This window comes from Solanum dulcamara, chromosome 5 (assembly GCF_947179165.1).
Source record: "Solanum dulcamara chromosome 5, daSolDulc1.2, whole genome shotgun sequence".
NCBI classification, from domain to species: domain Eukaryota; kingdom Viridiplantae; phylum Streptophyta; class Magnoliopsida; order Solanales; family Solanaceae; genus Solanum; species Solanum dulcamara.
The window spans coordinates 64650164-64670504 of NC_077241.1; the positions used below are offsets into that span (position 1 = coordinate 64650164).

Sequence of the window (20341 nt, forward strand, 5' to 3'; positions counted from 1 at the left end):
TTATCATATACGATATTTGATCATTGCATATTATGATTTATATTTGCATGGCATGACCACATACTTAGTACATTCAAAACGTATTAACGCATATTATGTTGCTTGCATTGTCTCATAATATAGGGGTTGAGGATCATATCCCTACACGTGGCTAGTTGAGCTTCCATCCGGCAGAGTTTTGGTGAGTCCTCATCTATCGATGACAAGTTATGAGTTGGTTCTTTTTTTTAAAGACTTTTATTTCATTCATGTTGAGGGTGAGATAGGGACATGTCTTAGCCCTACCTTTCTTGTTAGTAGAGGCATTCGTTGGACGAAATGGTGTTGAGTCTATATAGTCAAGTTTACTCTTTCCTTATGATTCATGATTTTAGACTCTTTCTTATGTTATGTTTCGCTTTACTTTACCTTATGTATGCTTAATGACATATCAAGAGGCTTGGTTATAGCCCTTCGAGGTTTTGATCGTCGTGTCACGTCTAGGGCCTAGTCTGGGTCGTGACAAACTTGGTATTATAGCACAAGGTTTAAGATGCCCTAGGGTGTCCAACATGCCCAGTCAAGTAGAGTCTTATTAATAGGTGTGAAGCGCGTCATATTTATGAATAAGAGGCTATGAGGCATTTTAGAAAATCCTCACTTTTTCCATGATCTATGTCATGGGATAGGGTATGCTCTAAGACTTCCTCTCCCTAACGATTGTTCTTTGTGATTTTCAGAAAATGCCTCCAAGAAGACAAGTCCCTCAAGCTAACGGTCCTCTTTCCAATTAAGTGACAAATGAAGAGCTTCGGACTGCCATCACTATGAAGAGGAGATGCGCAGATGCCCTAGTGAGGAGGTGCAATAGATTGGATATAATGGGTATAAGGAGAGGTAAGTCTAAAAAGTATTGAGGAGAGGTGAGTAGACAGAACATGATGCAGCTCCACATTACCGAGGACATGACTTTAGATAGGAGGTTGTGGAGGTCGCATATTAAGATAGAAGATTAGTCGGTATGGAATGTGCCTTGCTTTTCGGGGGATTTAGCCTTATTCTTATAGTCTTGCTTTTGATTCCATCATCATCGGATGTTTATTATGTTTAGGTTATCGCACTATTCTGTGGTTCAAACTATTTCCTTATTAGTTGCTTTGTTTCACTGTTGTTTTTCCTTTTTCATACTTACTTTGATATGTTATACTCGAGCTGAGGGTCCTCTGTGTTACCTCCACGATATAGAAGTAAGATGTGCATATACTCTACTTTTCCCAAATCCCACTTATAAAATTTTATTGGGCATATGCTTGTGTATCTCGTGAGAAGTTGGCGAGATTGAGTCATTTGCAATAAAATTCGAAAAGCAAATTGAGATATGTTGAAACTTATTATCTCTGGAAGCTTTTCTCGAAATTCATATTGTTAAATTGACTTTAATAATATATGAGTTAGTGTATTATTATTTATTAGCTTATGGGGACGAGCGAGTTGGGATTGCACCATTGCTTGCATTCTGAATTGTTGGTAACTCAGAAGGCCTCAACTCTAGCATCATTTAGATGTTCACTCTGGTCTACTTTCTCTCAAATCATACATTTCCTCCAACACTACATAAAATATTTTAACATATAGAAGGTATTTTGAGGTTATCCAAGTTCTTCCTGGGGCTGTTTCGGTATTTATCTTCACAATTATAGTCCATTACATCTGTACACCTATGGTGTCAAATGATTTTATCATGTTGATGAGGAGACAAGCTTGAAGATCTCAACTTCTAACATGGAGACTCATATATATATATATATATATATATATATATATATATATATATATATATATATATATATATATAGTCTTGGGTCATATTTAAGATCCGATACCTGTATACTACTAATACTATAGAATAATCTGTACAAAGAGCGAAGATTGTATAGTGCTTTCTCTCTAAACTTGGATATAAACTATAGAAAGATACATACACATCATCAGAAAAGTTGGAAATGGTTCTTACTACAGCCAATCTCTTCAGGGGCTTCTTAGACCTCTATCACCCGATTACAGATTGTGGACATGTAATGTGCATCCCTCGGTCAACCATTTAGCCTTAGCCGCTTAGGCCTTACAAGAGGGGCAAGAAAATCACGGCAATCTTCCAACAATCATGCTCGAAAATGTTGGTACTCTCATAGCATACCAGTCATCTAGCACTAATGTTACTCAACCAACATCAACAAAAATGTGGCCCAACCTGATATCTGGACGGTACACTTGCCAAGAAATTAAAGGAGTTTCTAAAATTTCATGCAATCGGGAAGCTACATCTATTGTATCTTCACTTCCCAATGCTTCTAATGGTGCATGAACAACGAGCTGCAACGATAGAAGCCTGTGATAGGAAAAAGAAAACTTAATCAGATAGATCTTGTGAGCAACCCCAACTGGAGTAAGAAAACTCTTTCGCCTTTTGATCTAGCTGTCTTACTTGGGGGCCTATAAATCAAAGGGAACCTCCCAGTTTCAATAGAAAAGGCAAAGAGGATAGCAAAGGCAAACTTATCATACTTAAGGTAGCGCATATCTGGTAATTCAGATCTTCCTTCCCCATTTAGATCTCTAAGAGCATAAGAAGGTATTATGCTTTTTTTTTTGCAGAACGAGGAGATAAATGTCAAATAGACAACACGGGTAAGGGTTATTCCCCACAAAATAAATAAATAAAATTGTCTTACTTGTACAACAACTGAAGAGCAATGCCAGATGTTACACCCAACTTCCAGTTATCTATTGTCTCTCAATGTTCTAGTTGGGCACTCTATAGATGATTTCTTTCTCTAGTTTCAATCAGAATAAATTATTTAGCGCTAATTTTTCTTGTTCTTAAAACCAAGCAATACTCTTTGGGAACTGAAGAAAACCAAAAACCCTCGACTAAGCTAAATAGCACAACGTAGAACATTATAGTCATCTCAACTTAATTTTTTCCTTCTGCTAGCACAATCCTTTTCCATTTAATACGATAACTCCAGAATCGTGAATTCATACAAATCGTGAATTCAAACTTGCAGCAAGAGTTTTAGTTTCAAATTTACGAAGTTACAAAATTATACTACTGACGCATGTTAATAAATAGACCTCGGAATTGTAGTTCCATCTTGTTAACAATTCTGTATCAAGAGCTAAAAAGTTACTTTCATAAGTAGCTGCAAGAAGACAAATAATCACTCACCAAAGGCATATTTATGTAAAATACTGGTTCCTTAGCAACAATATTGAAGAGGATCTTCAAATATCAGAGCTTTCAAGAGTGGTGATGTGTTTCCTAAATGACTTAGCTGCTGCTTCTCTGTGGTCCAGCTGCCCCAGCTTATCATATACAATAGCCATCAAGTAAAAAGCTTCGGCAGCCAATTTATGATACTGCATATGAAGAGTCATTGTCAGGTCAGAAATGCATCTTCTTCTTTCCTTTTTTTTTTTTTTGCCAGAGGGTGGAGGGTTGTTAAGACTTGAAGTTGTTAGCCAAACAAAGGCAATTCCACTTTACCAGAAAACAGAAACAGTTCAGTGCAAGCTATACAAGTTGGAATTAGATTCGTTGTGGAGACAGTTCTGTTCCTCTATAATGGTAGTCAATCAAACTTAAGTATGCCAAGAATAGATTCTTCGAGCAGTAAGTAGGCTGAGAAGTAGTCTTCAAGCATGATTATGATTGTGACCTGACCTATTATCCTTGAAAAGGATTTCAAAAAAAAATGAATGGTGCAACCTCACCTATTTGAATCACAACGAAGGTTTAGTTGAGCTGTTCATGTGCCAATTTCAAATTGTTTTCCCTTATTGCTCAAAAAAATTGAGTCAACGCTAAGATGAATAGGGACAAATGCTACATGAAACATGCTCAAAAAGCAATGATACCAAATCTCTTTTTTTGTTGTTGATTGTTAGGTTAGGCTGCCCATATTCAAATATGACAGCAGAAAAGTCTAGTAACTCCGATTTTGTTTAATATTTGAAAAGGGGAAGACAGTTATGCTCCAGATGTATTTTTATGAATCTGAGACAGACATAAACCATCTTTTTTGCATTGTAAAGTGACTGAGAAACTATGGCAGTATTTCATAAACCTGAGGGGTATTACATGGACCATGCATAGGAATACTGCAGAAATTCTAGCATGTTGGGATAGAGATGGAAATCAGTCAGGACAGAAGGAGAGATGGAAGATTGTCCCTGCCTGCATCTGGTGGACAGTATGGAAGGAGAGAAATCAGAGATGTTTTGAGAACATAAGCATCCCCTTCCAAAGCATTAAAATGTACTGTTTAGTGACCTTTTTACTTTTGGTGTATCCATTCCGTACCTAAGGATCCGGGGGACATCACCCTATTTTTAGATAGTTTTTGAGGGAGATAGGTGATTTAGATTCTTTTTTGTCAACCCCTCTATACTTTTGATGTAATTACTACAGGAATATACTATTGGTGTACTTCTGTGTTTATAATACCAGTTAACTTTCTCAAAAAAAAATAGAATTAACATGACATAAATCCAGAATATAGCCAAAATAGAGTACTCAAATGATGCATTAGTTCATCTAGACTGGAAATACCTATTAAGATAAATAATTTAGAACCTAGCACGCCATTAAAACTGGAAACAATCACGTTACTAGCAATCTCGTAGCACTCGTCCATTTCAGACACTTATTTTAATTCTTTTTAATTTTTATAACGATATAAATTAAAATGAAACAGGCATTAGCCACCTATTTTAATTCTTTTATTAGTTTTTAATGGTATTAATTAAAATGAAACAGGCATTATCCCCCTTATGTTGATTCTACGATTACATCTCCATTTATCATGCCATTCTCCCGAAAAACTAACCTAGATACTTGAATTGTATACATTTAGGCACAATAATCACAACTTCATTTCACCCTCATCTTTCTTATGGTACTACACTGGCAGTGCTTAAGTTACTACTACGTATGCTTTAAATCTTTATTTTCTGGAGTATCTCTCCATGGTTCATATTTCTTGTTGACGCTACCGATCCCTCTTATGTGATTACACTGGATATGTTGTTGTACTCTAGAGAATCAATGAAAGAAATGTGATAATTTACCATGGAAATGAAAGCCAAATGCCAAATCTACCACTACACAAAGGAAACAAGAATTCACAACTACCACATTCATGAGAATTGATGAAACAAGAGTAAATTTTGCAGATTAAAAATCTAACGAAGACCATTATTTTCTTGAATTCAGCTAACAAATAGAAGCTGGAGTCCAAAAATTATTCTGCAAGGCTCAGAAAACAGAACAAAATATGACGGAAAAGAAAATAGGATGGATTGGGGAGGATAATAAGGAAAACTCAGAGATATTTTATGGAAAATACTTTCTACGGGAAGGGTCAGGATAACGGAGTAAATTAGTTCACACTTTACTCTTTCTCTTTTACTTCACCTCACCAATTGGTACTTAAGTAAGAACAGCATTTAATTCACTAAAAAAAGTTTATGACAATAGAGTCTGAGCCAACTTTTGTGCAACCTCTACTATTCTACCAGGTACCTATAACTTTTGTGCAACCTCTACTATTCTACCAGGTACCTGTTACCTCCCACCGGTATAGATACCGGTTAACTCTGTCCACCAAGGCTCAGGCAGATGGGTAGAAATCACCTAGTGTTTTTTGCATCTGTTGGGATTTGAACCTGAGACCTCATGATTCTCATTCCACTTCATTAACCACTAGGTCACACCTTTGGGAGTCATTTAAATTCACCCAACTGAATCCTAATCTTACAGAATTGTTACTTTTCGGATTCCCTCGTTTGTTTTCTTTCCATTAATCTCACGTAATTGGTAGCTACTTTTTGGAGAATTGTACCTTCATTTTCTTCTTTACATTCCCTTTCTAATTTTCCTTCACACCATCCAATCGAAAGCTTTAGATAGTTATGCCTATACTTTTCTCATGTATATTCTGCTTTTAACCTATGTTGCTCCAACTCTTCAATAATGGCGACGGGTGCATGTCGGATCCTCCAAAAGTAGTGCATTTTTTAAGGATCCGACACAGGCACGGCAGTATTTTTGGAAAGTCTGAGCAACATAGCTTTTAACATGTTAGAAATTGGTATAGCAAGTTTGTATCCATTTGTCCATATGCATGAATACATACCCCCCCCCCCCCACACACACACACTCCAACACAACACAAGCACGAGGGGACACACACACTTTCCTAGAGTTAAGGTCTTTTTAAAGGGTAAAGAGGAAGAAAATTGAACGAAAAAAAAAGGAAGATGGATGTCATGAAATACAACTTTTGTATTTTCTAGAAATTATCTCACTGAGCTATAGATGTATATCATTCCCCACAAACGTATCCAGTGTACCTCTTATAACACATTAATACACAATAAAGAATTTCAAATTTCATGAATTTGTTTCTTTTCTTCACAGGAAAATGTCGTCATATGGAACTTGAAACCCAAGCTGCTCTTTAATTAAAGTGTAGATGTCACTAATTGGAATACTAAATTTTTCCCGTATTGACTAACCTCTAGAAGTTCCAGGTCTTCAGAAGCCTGCCTTAATGGTTCAAGTACCATCTCTGGTTCTTCGCATACTGAGAACAATAAGGGGTATCATTAAGCACAGGTTAAGAGCTCAAGATTATAAGAAAACAGTGCCAACAAGAAAATTCAGTAGCAAGTTAACTGTCAATTTTTAAATGATTAGCATGTCTGTGTGCGTGCATTAATTGAAGGTAGAGTCTCCAATGAGGTACATGGTGAATCATATCCAAAGAGAGACAAATTAATCATCAAATAATCTCAAGGTCAAAGGATATATGAACCCATGGGAAGTGGGGATGGAGCAGCAGCTTGATTGGGAAAAGAAAATGACAAGTCGTGGCTGGATATGAGAGGAACTACTGGAGAGTTAGACAGGATCTCCCCCTCCATTCTGATTCATAAAATCTTAGGCCTGCACAAGAGCTATAATTGCTAAAAAAGAAGTCCCACAGAAACAAGTTACACAAATTTCTCTTAATCCTTTGGCTCTAACTTATGATGGGTCATGTAAATCCAGACAAGGGTATTCATTCGTTAAAGAATGAAGTTTGCAAAATTTAAGGTGTTTGCATCATTTGGGGGACATGGAAAAGGATTATAACTGAGGTTGAGAACACAGGATGTAGTTATAACTCAAAACTATTATATGATTATACACAAACTAAGGAAAAGTCCTGCTTATGATAAGTATAGCAATCAGGTTGAGCATTGAAATTCCGATAAGGCACCTGAAAAGCTTGAGTCAGCAAGATAGCATTTTGCTTCGGTGATAAAGGCCCGAGCTCGGAGCTCCAAACCACCATGACCAAGAAGTACAGGAAATGCCCCATGTATGAGAGCCAAAGCTCTTTTCGCATGACTTGATCCAAGTGAGAGCCAAAGCTCCGCAAGCGTCAGTGTAGCAGAAGCTTTGAGAAGGTCTAAGTTGAAAGATTTACAAAAGGAAAGGCTTGCCAATGCATACGGAATACCTAAAACAGCATTTCCTGATCTCTGAAATGGATGAAAAAAGTTCTATTACATCTTGATCATGTCAAAGAAAGGAAGGAGTAAGGGCCTTAGTAAGTTCAAGTGTTACAATACACCGGTGAAGATGCATAAACGGTAAAAGAAGTTCCATTTCTTCTAACAAGGTGATACCTTGTATAAGAAAGTACTTGTGATAAAAAATACTGATTCAACTCTGACTTATCCAACTTAACAGAAAATCACTACCTTGTGTATCTCTGCAAGTAAAAGAAGAACAGTGGCATTCTCGACTTGTAAACTGAATTTGTAGCACATACAGAAGAGAGAGTGTGCAACAGCTGCTGCCTGGGAGAATCACATGATTAAGAAGGAAATTAAGAAATTCTTTATGCTTATTGTCTTTGGACTGCTTAAATTAGAGCAAATAATTACCTATACCTTAGGAAATCAGAAGATAATGATAAGTACTTCCACAGCACACCACAATATAAAGTTATTAGATGTAAGAGAAACAAAATATTGTGAGAGCTTGGGGTAAAGAGATTTGAAGTGGACTTGTCTATATGAACAAATTTGATGTTCAAATATCTTTTTTTGAAACTGAAGCCAAAGTCAAAGCAAAGCCAGAGAATGATATCTTTTTTTGATGTTCAAATATCTTAAGGTAAGAAGTAACAACTCATTCAGAATAGTCCCACAGAATGATCATCATCACCACATTGGCTGCAAAATCAGAGAGTAGAATGGATGTCTTATAATCCTTGGAATCACTGGCACAAGCAAACCTGCAAGCGAACTACTCATACATGGAAAGCATGCTTATGGAGCTTCTCATCCCCAAAGTCAATAAATAGAAGAGTGAGGAGGGATTCCGTACTCAAAGGTAGGAGGTGTTTCCCATTTTATAGGAATTTCTATACCAGAAACAATGCACTGAATCAAGCAAAGATCAAATATTACTCGACTTAAGAACCAAGACCAGACTTGCTGGTCCAGCCACTTAGAGCAATGAAAATGACCTACTGGCAAAAAGGCAACGAACTAACGAAAATATATTATCATCAGCACAACCATATAACGATTCACTTAGAACAACAGCCAAAGCCTTAAAGTCAGATAGTTAAATAACAAAACCTAAATCATTTCCTGACCAAAGAGCAAACATAATGTGAATTTTCTATCATGGGCATATTGAAGCATCACCAGTTTAGGATGTAACTGACTATTCTTTTTCATTATTTATTTACCTTCTTTTGGGAGCAAGCGGGCACATTCTTCTATTCAATAAAAATGAAAGTACATGAGCAAGAAAATCCAATCAATTGCATTATAACATCATATCCTTTTGTACAAAGTTCAAAAACTAGAAATAGAACAACCAAAAATATTACCAGGTCATGTAGAAATAGGAACATCATCACCCTTATCTACCTTATGGAGTCACCTAGAAAGAGGTAATCAAACGAAAGCAGGCTACCTGGCTAAATTGGTTTGCTGCAATCAGTATTCGAGCATGGCGGAGGCTAGCTTCAACCTTTATCTCTATGTCTACACCAGTTACTGAAGAGGCTAAAACACCAAGCTCATCACACAATTGTTGTGCTAATTTTAAATTTCCCCTGAACAGCAACTAACATCCAATCAGACAAGGAAAAAGAAGTTTAAAACCAAGTAAATACTAGAGATGTCGCCTTACGTATGTAAAGCATGATCATGGAGCAATTGTAGTTTTACAAGCTGAATTTGTGACTTTGAAAGAGATAAAAACTTCTCCTCTGCGAGTTTCAGAGCAGCAAAAGCTTCTGAAAGTACATACATAAGCAGCCATTATTGAGTATACGTAAGAACAAAAAAAAAAAAAACTATAGTATAAATTCATTTTTCGTTGCTTTCCTTTTGTTTACCAAGGTACGTAGGAGAAAAAAGGATTAGTTTTTTTATCAGAAGAAAGGAAAGAAATAGATCTGGCTTTACTACTCTTGCATATGTATCAATGAAGTCTGAGGGATTACGGCACAGTACACTAAAGCCCAGTTTAAGACTGAAAACAATTACAGACCCCTTCCAGGCCATGAGATTGATCAGAATTTGCTTGAGAACACTCTCAGTAACCTATCATGATCCTATTTAAAGTCAATCAGTTTCTTTTCCCTCGACCAGGATTACACAGCAATGTTATTTTTCTCAACAAGAAAAGCTAATTAGTTCTGAATTTTTCCTGTACTACTGCCAGAAATGCTTATTGTACATGATCTAAATGAGGTTGTCTAGTATTTACCTGAGAACACTTTGGTAACAGCTCATTACCTATCACAATCATAATTCCACTCGACCTACTTCTATCCTTCTTCTGACCAAATTACACATAAATGTTTTCCACCTCTAGCAAGACAAAAAAAGGCTTTGCCAGTTCTGACTGCATTTCTGTCAAAACACCATTTTTTGCATGAGCGGGCCTGTATGTCATATGGCTGTCTTCAGTTTAGCAAGTTTTTTGGTAAGTTTTGAAAGATCTGTGTCCCACATTGGTTGAGGGAATAAGCTCAAGTTCCTACAATTTTTACCATGTCTCTTCAATGATTTTAGGCAATTTTCACCGCACGAGTTAACTTTTCGGGGTCGAGTTAGGCCCAAGGTCCATTTTCCTAACATGCTAGCAGATTCAAATCCATCCCTGTTCTTGGTTGGGCTCCTATATTATGTTGTTCATGATCCACGTGTCTAGTCCGAGCATGCAGGCGGAGGGTGTGTTAGAGTGTCCCAAAGTTGTTGAAGGATAAGTTGTTGCCTTCTTATATGATCTTGGGCAATCCTCACCTAGTGAGCTAACATTTGGAGTTTTGTTGGGCCTAAGATCCATTCTCTTGGTAGGTACTTGGGGCTACAGAAGAATTGCAGAGTTGAAAACAGTACTGATACCATATGGCAATTATGTGTAAAAGCAAGCAATACCTAAAGAGGTGTGTGTTTACCTAATGGGTGTGATAAAAAAATGACATACATCCATGATCCAAGAATTAAAAAAAAAGAATCAAGTGAACAATGCATCAGCAAATAGCTGAAGTATAGCACCAGTATAATGCGATGAGCCTATGAATATATGTAAACATGGCTATGACAATTCAAAAATACTTAATAAGTATTCAGATATTTGTGCAAACCTTTGTATCCCTTAAATACTGCTAGATGCTGGATAAGTTTGCCATATGCTAACGCCATATCATCCAAACTGCAAGCAGATAAGAAAGCAAATTTCTGTGAGATGATGTGAACAAAGAATTTCAAACAGCTCAACTACTTTAAAAATCATACAAGTATTACCTCGATGAGTCAGCAAAGCATGTTGCATAAAGCAATGCATTCATTCGAGCGAGAGGTGCACTAAATTGCCACACAAAAATAGAAAATAAAATGAGTAAAGGATTTGAATTAGAATTGAGTGCTTGTAATCTACAGATTCTACACATAGCTGACAGGTGACAATAAAGCAACTAAAAAATGTGAACTGCATTGGAAGTTCCATCTAGCCTTTTTTAAACAAACAATGCAACACCTGAATTACAAGCTTATAAGGCAAAACCATGCCTTGAAGAGTTGAAGTTCATAATTTCTAACTGGCTTCAGACTTTTGTGTCTCTGCATGACACCCATTGGACAGTGGACACTGCTTTCCTGTTTCCTTCCTTTGTAAAGCCAATACTTTTAAGAGAGTGAATTAGTTCATCTATAATAAATTGAAGTCGTGAAGAAAAATCTTAAACCCTTATCATTCGGCAAGTCCTAAAACTACAGAACAGGACGCTCCCCTAATTAGGTGCCTGTTTTATGTTGTTTAATACATGGAAGTAATGATAAATTATTAAGCTTCTTGAAACTGTTTGAGATGTTAGAATTCAGAAACTGGTAAAGTTTGTTCCCAATGCATCTTAATGTTTTTTTCATTTTGCAAAACCACCTAGGGTGGATAGTATTATTGTAAAACAGACAAGAGAAGCATATAAGTGAATGGGAACAAAACAAAACCTCAACAAGAAGAAGACTATACGAGAGAAAACAGGGTAATACTCAAGCTCTTGAAAGGTCACGATAAATCTAGAGTATCTATGATGCTTTTATAATTTTCATGAAAGGCCACAATATACATTTGCATATGATAATATAAAGAATGAAAATATGGTAGAATTATATCGTAAAATTCGAAATGATTCCTGATTGATTCCCAATTATTGCAATTATGTGATTAGCAAAATTATAGAGTGCAATACATATTCTTTTTTTTGTGGGTTCTTTTATACACTATTTTATCCGCACCGATCTGAGGGAATAATCAAAATACATAATTCAAAAAAAATATCTTATACCATTATTCTCTTTTTCATGTGACTAAATGAATCCCATTACTTAAACATCACCCTTCCATACCCCCCCCCCCAAGTACCTCTGGCTTCCAAACAACCAGATCTAACTTCCCTACTAGCTCACAGTTGTTTCACTGTCTCTACTGCATCCCTTTCTGGAAGCAGTACACATTTGCTTTCCACTTGTGAACCTTACAACTCACCATTCTCCTTTTCCCCTCCTATTCAAACCCCACATTCCACGAAACAATTTTAACATTCATGGATAATCTTTGATTGACGATTTCCCCCTGTTTCTACACTCCGATCCACTCTCCTTGAATTTCAAGTTAAAAAACAACCCCTTTATTTCATGCATGCCTTTGAATTTTGGTGTCTCTACAATAGCCATCTCTGTTTCTTGTTTGCTTTGTTTTCTTCTGCTATCAATTTTCATGAAGAGTGCTAAAGCCTCCTTCTCGCATCCCATAAAGTCCACACCAAAAAGATGAGAAAATAGTCAAATAGTCCCCCAATCTATTGTCGGATTCTCAATTACACACCTTAACTTCACGGGGGGTGACTATTTAAAATCGTAATTAATTTCACCCTAAATGCTTATGTAGCAAAGTAAATGTATTTCCCTCTCAAAGAGAGTGAACACCACAAATAAATATTAAAACTTAATTTTTAATAATATCTCTTCTCTTTTTTTCTTTTTTTTACCTCTCTTTCTCATTGAATAACCTCCCCCCACCCACCCACCCCCGTGTCTTCATCTTCTTCATCTTCACATCTATGGAATAAATTGCATTAAGATTGGGAAATGACACAAAAATCTATGGAATAAATTGTACAACAATGGGAGAAGCTGTAGAAAAATTCAATTGAAATATCAATACGACGTCGTTTGGGAGAGGATTGTTCTGGCCATAGAGAGTACTTTCACTCATCAAAAAAATTAATTGTTCTTTCTCTTCTTGGCAGGTTAATCGTGATGAGGAGGGGGTTGGATTTGGGGATGGGGATGGTGATGCCATTAGTTATAATGGAGGTTTTGTAATGGGTATAAAATGAAAAAAAGAAGAAAAAAAACGTAGTAAAAATAATTATAAATTTATTGTATTTATTATGTGGCATTGACGTGGAGTTGAGGTGGTGTTGATGTGGCGTGCGCGTGTATTACACCACAAGATATATAACTGATTATGGCATTTTAGGGTGACAATAATTACAATTTTAAATAGTTCAGGGGAATGATAGGACACCCGTGTAATTGGAGTGTGTAGTTGGAATTTCGGGTATAGATTAGGGGGGTTTTAGAGCCTGTTTGGATTGGCTTTAAGTTGGTCAAAACCAACTTAAAGCCCCTTTTTAGCTTTTGGACGTGTTTGTCTAATGCTGACTTTAAGCCATAAAGTTCTTAAAGTCAGTCAAAAATGAAAAGTTAGGATTCCTAACTTTTTTTTCTAAAGTGCTTAAAGTCATTTTCTTTGACCATGGAAATTACTTTTATATCCCTTATATTTTAACTAAATTCTCAAACTACCTTTTTTTATTCTTTTAACCCTAAAATTTACATCATAAGCACTTTTATCCAAACACTCAACTGCTTATTTATAAAAATAACTTTCAGCACTTCAAAGTTCTAAAAGCACTTCATACATAAAAGTTACTTTTTTTAAGCCCATCCAAACGGGCTCTTAGACTATTTTCTCCCGAAAAGATTGCAGTCTAATTATGTTACTATGTACCCATAAGGTTGCATTCATCTTAGCTTCTTGGTCCAAAGTTTGAATTGGTTCAGTGTCTTCACATAATCACATCTCTCCCCTAGTCACTTCGACCATTTGCATGCCGGATACTTGTGGCAGAATTTGCAAGAAACCCTCAACCCCTTCATTTTTTTGTGACTCACAAGTTCTCTTTCTTTTGTAACTACAAATTCTTCAACTTGCAAGCTTCCGTCTTTCTAATAAAGGAGAACCTAAGCTTCAGTTGTTGATATCGTATCTTCTAGATGTGTATCTCTCCTCAATCTCCAGTAGTAAAGGATCTTCTTTAGTATGCTCAAAATAAAAAGATTGGGCCTTTGTGTTTGTTGCAATAAAGTCCAGGCATATTAATATTATTCTTGTCTTTCTCCATATGAGAAGCAAGCTGGCCCATTGTTATAATAGCCTCTGAGGCAGCCACACGTGCAAGGTCGCGTGACCCACTTTTCAAACTTGGAGCATCCTTCGAGAAACCCATATGTGTAGTAAAGCTTACAGGTTTTGCCAACTGTCCAGTCCCATCCCTCCTTTTAATATAGGGTCTATAAACTCTAGACATCAACGGATCTTCATCTCCGACCCTCTTTCTGGTGACCACTTGCATTGAAACTTCACCAGATGGGAATCTTATAAATAATTCCCCCACATTATTTCTTCACATGGTATCAAAGTTAGATCCGTCCTTATTTGTGGTTTACCCTATTTTGAGTCCTCGTGTTATATTGTCCATGTACCATTTGCCCAGTCCTCAATCCTTGGTGAGCAGGGGGTGTTAGTGTCACATATTAGTTGAGGGAATGAAATGTTGCCTCCTGATATGTCTTAGGCAATCCTCACCCCATGAGCTAATTTTTGGAGTTGAGTTAAACTCAAATCCATTTTCATGACATGGTATCAAAGCCAGACATATCCTTGTTCTTGGTTTATCCATAATTGGGCCCTCATGATATGTTGTCCACACACCAGATGTCCAGGCCTTGGTATACAAAGGGCAATAAGTTTCTCATATTGATTGAAGGGATGAATTATTGTCTCCTTATATGTCTTGGGCAATCCTCATCTCACGAGATAATTTTTGAGATTGAGTTAGACTCAAGGTCCAATTCCTTAAAGACGATTCTCAACAATTGGTGACAGAATATAATGAAATCTAAGAAGATGGAAAAGCTATCTTGATCAACTCTTCAACTCAAATCACAAGGATAACTTTACAGATCTCCACACATCTTTACGTGATAGAAACTTTAACTATACTCGTATAAGTAGGCCAGTAAAAGTAAAGGATGTTATGAGAAATACAACAACAACAACAACCCAGTGAAATCCCACAACATGGGGTCTGGGGAGGGTAGAATGTACGCAGACCTTACTCCTACCAAGGTAGGACGGCTGTTTCCTGGAGACCCTCGGCTCAGTAAAAGCATAAATGCATAAAAAATGTTAGATAAGAATAGAAAATTAAAAGCTTTATGAGAAAAACAACAAACAAATAACGAATAGATAACAAATAAATACAAATAACAAATAACGATTAAATAAATAATGAAAGCGTCACAGGTAGTCCAGATGTTAAAGTACTATGTCTTACCAAGATATTTAATGTTATACTAAGAAGTCTTAGGATGTTTAACAAGTAAATGAAGAGTAGCTTCAGTCCAATATGGTAAGGACAAAGGAGATATTTAAAGTTGCATCATCCATCGTGGCATTAAACTTATTGAGTCATATTATGAAACTTTGGGGAAGAGTGATGGAGCATAGACATTCTTCGATCAGAATAAAACATAGACAAATAGATACTACAACACAAAGAGAACCAATTCAGATTTATGCCTAGTAGATCTGCAAAGAAAGAAAGATTTACTTGTTGTGTTCATTGACCTAGAGAAAGCGCATGATCGAGTGCCAAGAAAACCCCCCTAATGGGTGTTGGAGAATAAACAAGTTCATATTAAACATATAAATAAATGTCATAAAGGACATGTATGAGAGAGCTTCCACTTGTGTGAAACTGTGGTGAGTTTCCCATGATCATTGATCTACACCAAGGATTGACTTTGAGACTATACCTGTTTACCCTAATTATGCTATTTAAAGACGTGTTGTGTTATCTGATGGAACTAGTAGAAGTGTCGACCAAAAGTTTGAACTATGGGGAAGTACTCCAGAGAATAATAGGTCATTTGGTTTGAAATGATAGAAAATTTGATCTCTGAGTAAAAAATTTGTTATTTATACGACATCTGGTTTCTGGTATAAAATCTAGTAGAACTAATCTCCATATAATCCATAAAACGTTTCTCCTATAAGAAGAGTACCAAGTGCCACGATTTGTACTTATATTATTGAAATTATTCAATAGGAAAATCCCTACTTTTGAACCAACTCTTCACTAAAATTCTAAAATACTTCAACTATTAAGGTTTTTTTGAAACTAAAATACTTCAACTATTAAGGTTTTAAGGCCTTAATATTTGTCCAATCAAGATGAAAACCTTTGAATTCTGAACAAGGGAGTAGTACTTAATATTTTGCATTTGCAAGTAATGACACGTAACCTTCTAATTAAGCAGCAAAGCAGACTTGTTGCTCCTCTTTAATAACCCTTCCCTAAACATATATCACAAGTAGTGGAATAGTTTGACTAACTATGCAGTTAGCAAATTTTGACATTGGCAGTGGTCACCCAGGCAGAATATTTTCATGCTTCTGAAACAGCACTTTATCGAAAACTGCACAAGGAACGTATCGCACATAGAAAACGCTGGGGTACTGTATGCAAAAATAAGAATGAGAACCAAGACACCACATCACCTGCCATATACCTCCCAGGCAGTAGCACGGAACAAATATGAAGAGCCTAAAAGTTGCAGCACAGATCCAGGGATGGAACATGGTTGCCCACAGAACTGGAACACGTCAGTATTACTCCTACATTCATTATCCTGGGAAAAGATAACAGAACCTTTTGGTTTCTTCAAATTCTTAATCCATTGAGTACAAAAAGCCCCATCTGAAATCATTAGTGAAGTCTCATCACCATATTCATTAATCAGATGAGAACTCAACCTCAGTTCCTGCAAGAATGAATACAATCAAGATAAAGAATGGACAACTGAAAAGAAACTTTAGACTTTAAAAGATAAAGCAAACTTCTAGGAGAAAATATAACCTTGCAGACATTGCTTGGGCATGTTGCAAGTTTCATGGAAGCCTTTGGGCCAAATGAAAGCAAAGGTCGTTGCACTTGCTGCACATTAAATGTCATAGGTTCAGTTTCCTTATAAATCAAAGATAAAGACATCAATCATATGAAGAGAGCAAAAAGTCCTCTAGAAATACAATGTTCAGCAGCGACTCCCCCTGATCAGAGGAATTAATATTCCTAGTGTTGTGTAAACAAGAAAGTATGGAGAAAATAATCTGGCTCGATGTTGCAAATATCCCTGGTGAAACTGTCAAGCATTTACAACTGACCAAAGGAATCATATATGTAGAACACAGTTAGCGAACTTCTAAATTGTATCAGATGATATTTAATCTCATATCTGGCCAGGTCTTCGAATGGAAAGTGAAGTAGTGACACTTAACCTGCTTCAAAAAGCAATTCAGAGGATCACTTAATTCTAAGAAAGCGGGAAATGGATTAGAAAGATAATCTCAATTAAACACCCTCGCTTTATTTCTATAAAATTGAAAAGGCAGCTTTGATTTGTGGCATCACAGGAACTCTCTTTTCAGGTCAAGATTTGCTCCATATTAAGCCATCTCTTACTCATGTGAAGTTCAAAGTAATCTCCTGGGATAATTCTGTTCATGGATGTTGTGTGAAGGCGACTTTCGTGTTTGGAATGAAGTGAAGTGCAAGAATGTGCTGAGAAATGAACACATTTGTAAGCAGAGGCAGACCCACAGGGTGGGTTAGGGATGCATGTGCACCCGTTAACTTCGAAAAGAAACTCAGTATATATGTGTATATACCTTGAAGAACTAGGATATATTTTAAAAGGACCGATATTACTACACTTCCTTATGGAGTGGGACTGCGGAAGGGTATTAGGATGTTATGGGACACATTTGATCAGAATGCTTACTTTGAATTGGGCAATGGTTTACTCCTAAAATTTTGGACAGACAAATGGCTTGGCAATAACACTCTTCAGGAGGATTTCCCAGAGTTGTTCAGAATTGCTCAAGATCCCAATTCAGTTATTGCTGCTAATAGAGAAGGGACCAATTGGGATCTGATATTTAGAAGGAATATGCACGATTGGGAAATAAATGACCTGGTAGACCTTTTTGCTAGACTACAACATTGTCACATTGATCCCCAGGCAGTCGATAAGCTAAAATGGGGACACCAAAAAGGAGTTTATACAGTCAAGGAAGGGTATCAACAGTTGTGCTCTAGAAACCCCATGATAGATAACTGGCCCTGGAAACTCATTTGGAAGACCAAGCTACCTCCTAAGGTTGCTTGCTTTACTTGGACAGCTCTCTATGAGGAATTTCTCACCCTAGACAACATAAAGAAAAGGAAAATCCAGCTCCCAAACAGATGCTATATGTGAAAAAAAGAGGCTGAAACCCCCAGACACCTTCTTCTTCATTGTGAGGTGGCCTCAGAATTACGGAGCATGTTTTTCTGTCTCTCTGGTCTAAGTTGGACCACACCCCTCACAGTTAAGGATGCTTATGAGAGTTGGGGCCTATGGAAAGTTGACAAAGCCATTAAGAAGATCTGGATCATGATACCTTCTTGTATTTTTTGGTGTATTTGGTTAGAGAGGAACATGAGATGTTATGATGGAGAGTCAACTGCTTTAGGCATTTTGAAGTCTAGGTGTATTGCAAATTTGTTTAGTTGGTCCAAATTGTATCCTGCTGTTAATGCAGAACAACTTCAGGACTTTCTTAACTCACTAGTTCTGGCTTAGATAGTTTGTATAGTTAGCCAGAGATTTTTTGTAAGCTCAAATGACATATCTTGTAATTCTTGCATCTTCTTGATTCTGTTATTAATACCACTTACTTTATCAAAAAAAAAGGACCCCACAAACATATCTGCCGGGTTGGGTCATTTGGTTAGCATGCAGCGTAGGCCAATGAGCTCTGCCGCACGGCCCGAGTTTGAACCTTGGCTTCTACATCATTTTCATTTTTAGCTAACAATTTTAAAAAATGCATAAAACATGTAGGTGACAGGTTTCGAACACACAACCTAATGTATGCAAAGTGGTGCCCAAACCACCAGTCCGCAGAACGAGCTTCATCAAATTATACCATTTAATTCATATTTATCCTTTGGACATCAGTTCTGTGGGTGTTTAATAAAAATTCTAGACTATGCAGTTGCGTGACATCGTTTCGACTAACGTGCATCTGGCTTTAGTGGTGCCCTCATTGTCTTTGAATCCTGGGTTCGCCTCTGTTAATAAGGACCAAAACATGAACTTTGGCTCTTTGTCAAAGATAATTTCTGAAAAATTAAGCATGAGCCATGCATTAAGTTCTATCACTTACACGCCCTAAATGTGGAACACAGACCCTGGCAATTTGGCCATACTGGGATAGCATACATTTTCTTTTAGAAAAGTTGACTTCTCCAAAAGATGAAATGGAAGAACTGCAATGACCTTGGAATATGCCTACAGTTTATACGAGTCAATAAAATACAATATAAATAATAATTTATATATGGTTTCAATTCCTTTAGGTCATTTGGGATGCTTTATATGCATGATGAGAATACGTAATTGCAAAATGGACAGTTATATTTTGCCTTTACTTTCAAAATTAGAAGACATACTTACAGGAGTTAAAAGATAAAATGATGATACCACAAAAAATTAATGCCTACAGTTTATTGTTTCTAATTTGGTATAGGTTTTTCATCAACCTGCTGTTCAACTGCAGAACCCAACAGTTGATCTGAGAACCCACTACTTGATTAAATAACTGCAATGTCAGGTCAGAACTATAAGAAGACCTTTTTACTCATAAATATTTGTTTTTAAAATGGAAATAATTTGCCTTTCCTGGTAAGGTTATTATATGAAGAATCCAACTAAAATAACAAGGGTTAATTCTATCCTAAATGTTCTATTTCTATATGCATTACTGCAGCACTGAAGCACTCCAAGTCAAGTTTGGTAAGGGCCTCTACAGTGACTGTTTAAACCTATAACAGGGGTACTATGACAGATTGAAAACCTAGTTTTTGAAGACGCATATAGTTCATTTGCTCTAGGAAAACAGTGGTTACTGCATTCCTTGAAGTTTTGCTTACCAAAATATGCTTTCCTCTTTGTTTCTTAGGTGCATCACAGCACAGGTGCCTTTATTAATGGCTTCAAGGCTACAACAAGTAGACCTAAGACTGTGGTTGGTGGCTCCCTCGTTGTTTAAGAATGATTCTTTAATTGTGATGCTAATTTAGGCCATGGTACTTCAGAGGAGTTTGGTTGCGGTTCGAATCTACCAAAGTACTTCAGAGGAGTTTGGTTGCGGTTCCAATCTGTATCAGAACATAGGATCAATTTAAGGATGAGTCCAATTGGAATATCACAAACCTAAACAAGTTGAATTAAGTTTTTTAGATGTAAAGCAGCAATCCGTAATGCATTTGTGGCTACCTCTAGTTTCCAATCACAATTCATGTCAGCTCGGAATCCCATTTTACTG

At 36.7% G+C, this 20341-nt stretch overlaps 1 protein-coding gene across 2 annotated transcripts in view; it reads right to left on the reverse strand.

Moving 5' to 3' along the window:
- Positions 1–1867: 1867 nt before the first annotated feature.
- The window catches only part of LOC129889351 (anaphase-promoting complex subunit 5), a 30076-nt gene continuing 11602 nt past the window's right edge, over positions 1868–20341 (reverse strand). The window contains exons 11-21 of one of the 2 annotated variants that reach the window (XM_055964620.1): positions 16830–16907; positions 16472–16734; positions 10867–10926; positions 10707–10774; positions 9242–9347; positions 9023–9164; positions 7792–7890; positions 7305–7569; positions 6559–6626; positions 3209–3399; positions 1868–2368 (exon numbers count right to left, since the gene is read on the reverse strand). In XM_055964620.1, the coding sequence (XP_055820595.1) occupies positions 3265–3399; positions 6559–6626; positions 7305–7569; positions 7792–7890; positions 9023–9164; positions 9242–9347; positions 10707–10774; positions 10867–10926; positions 16472–16734; positions 16830–16907 (1284 nt within the window). In that variant the 3' untranslated portion in view covers positions 1868–2368; positions 3209–3264. The other variant, XM_055964621.1, reaches the window with a different exon arrangement.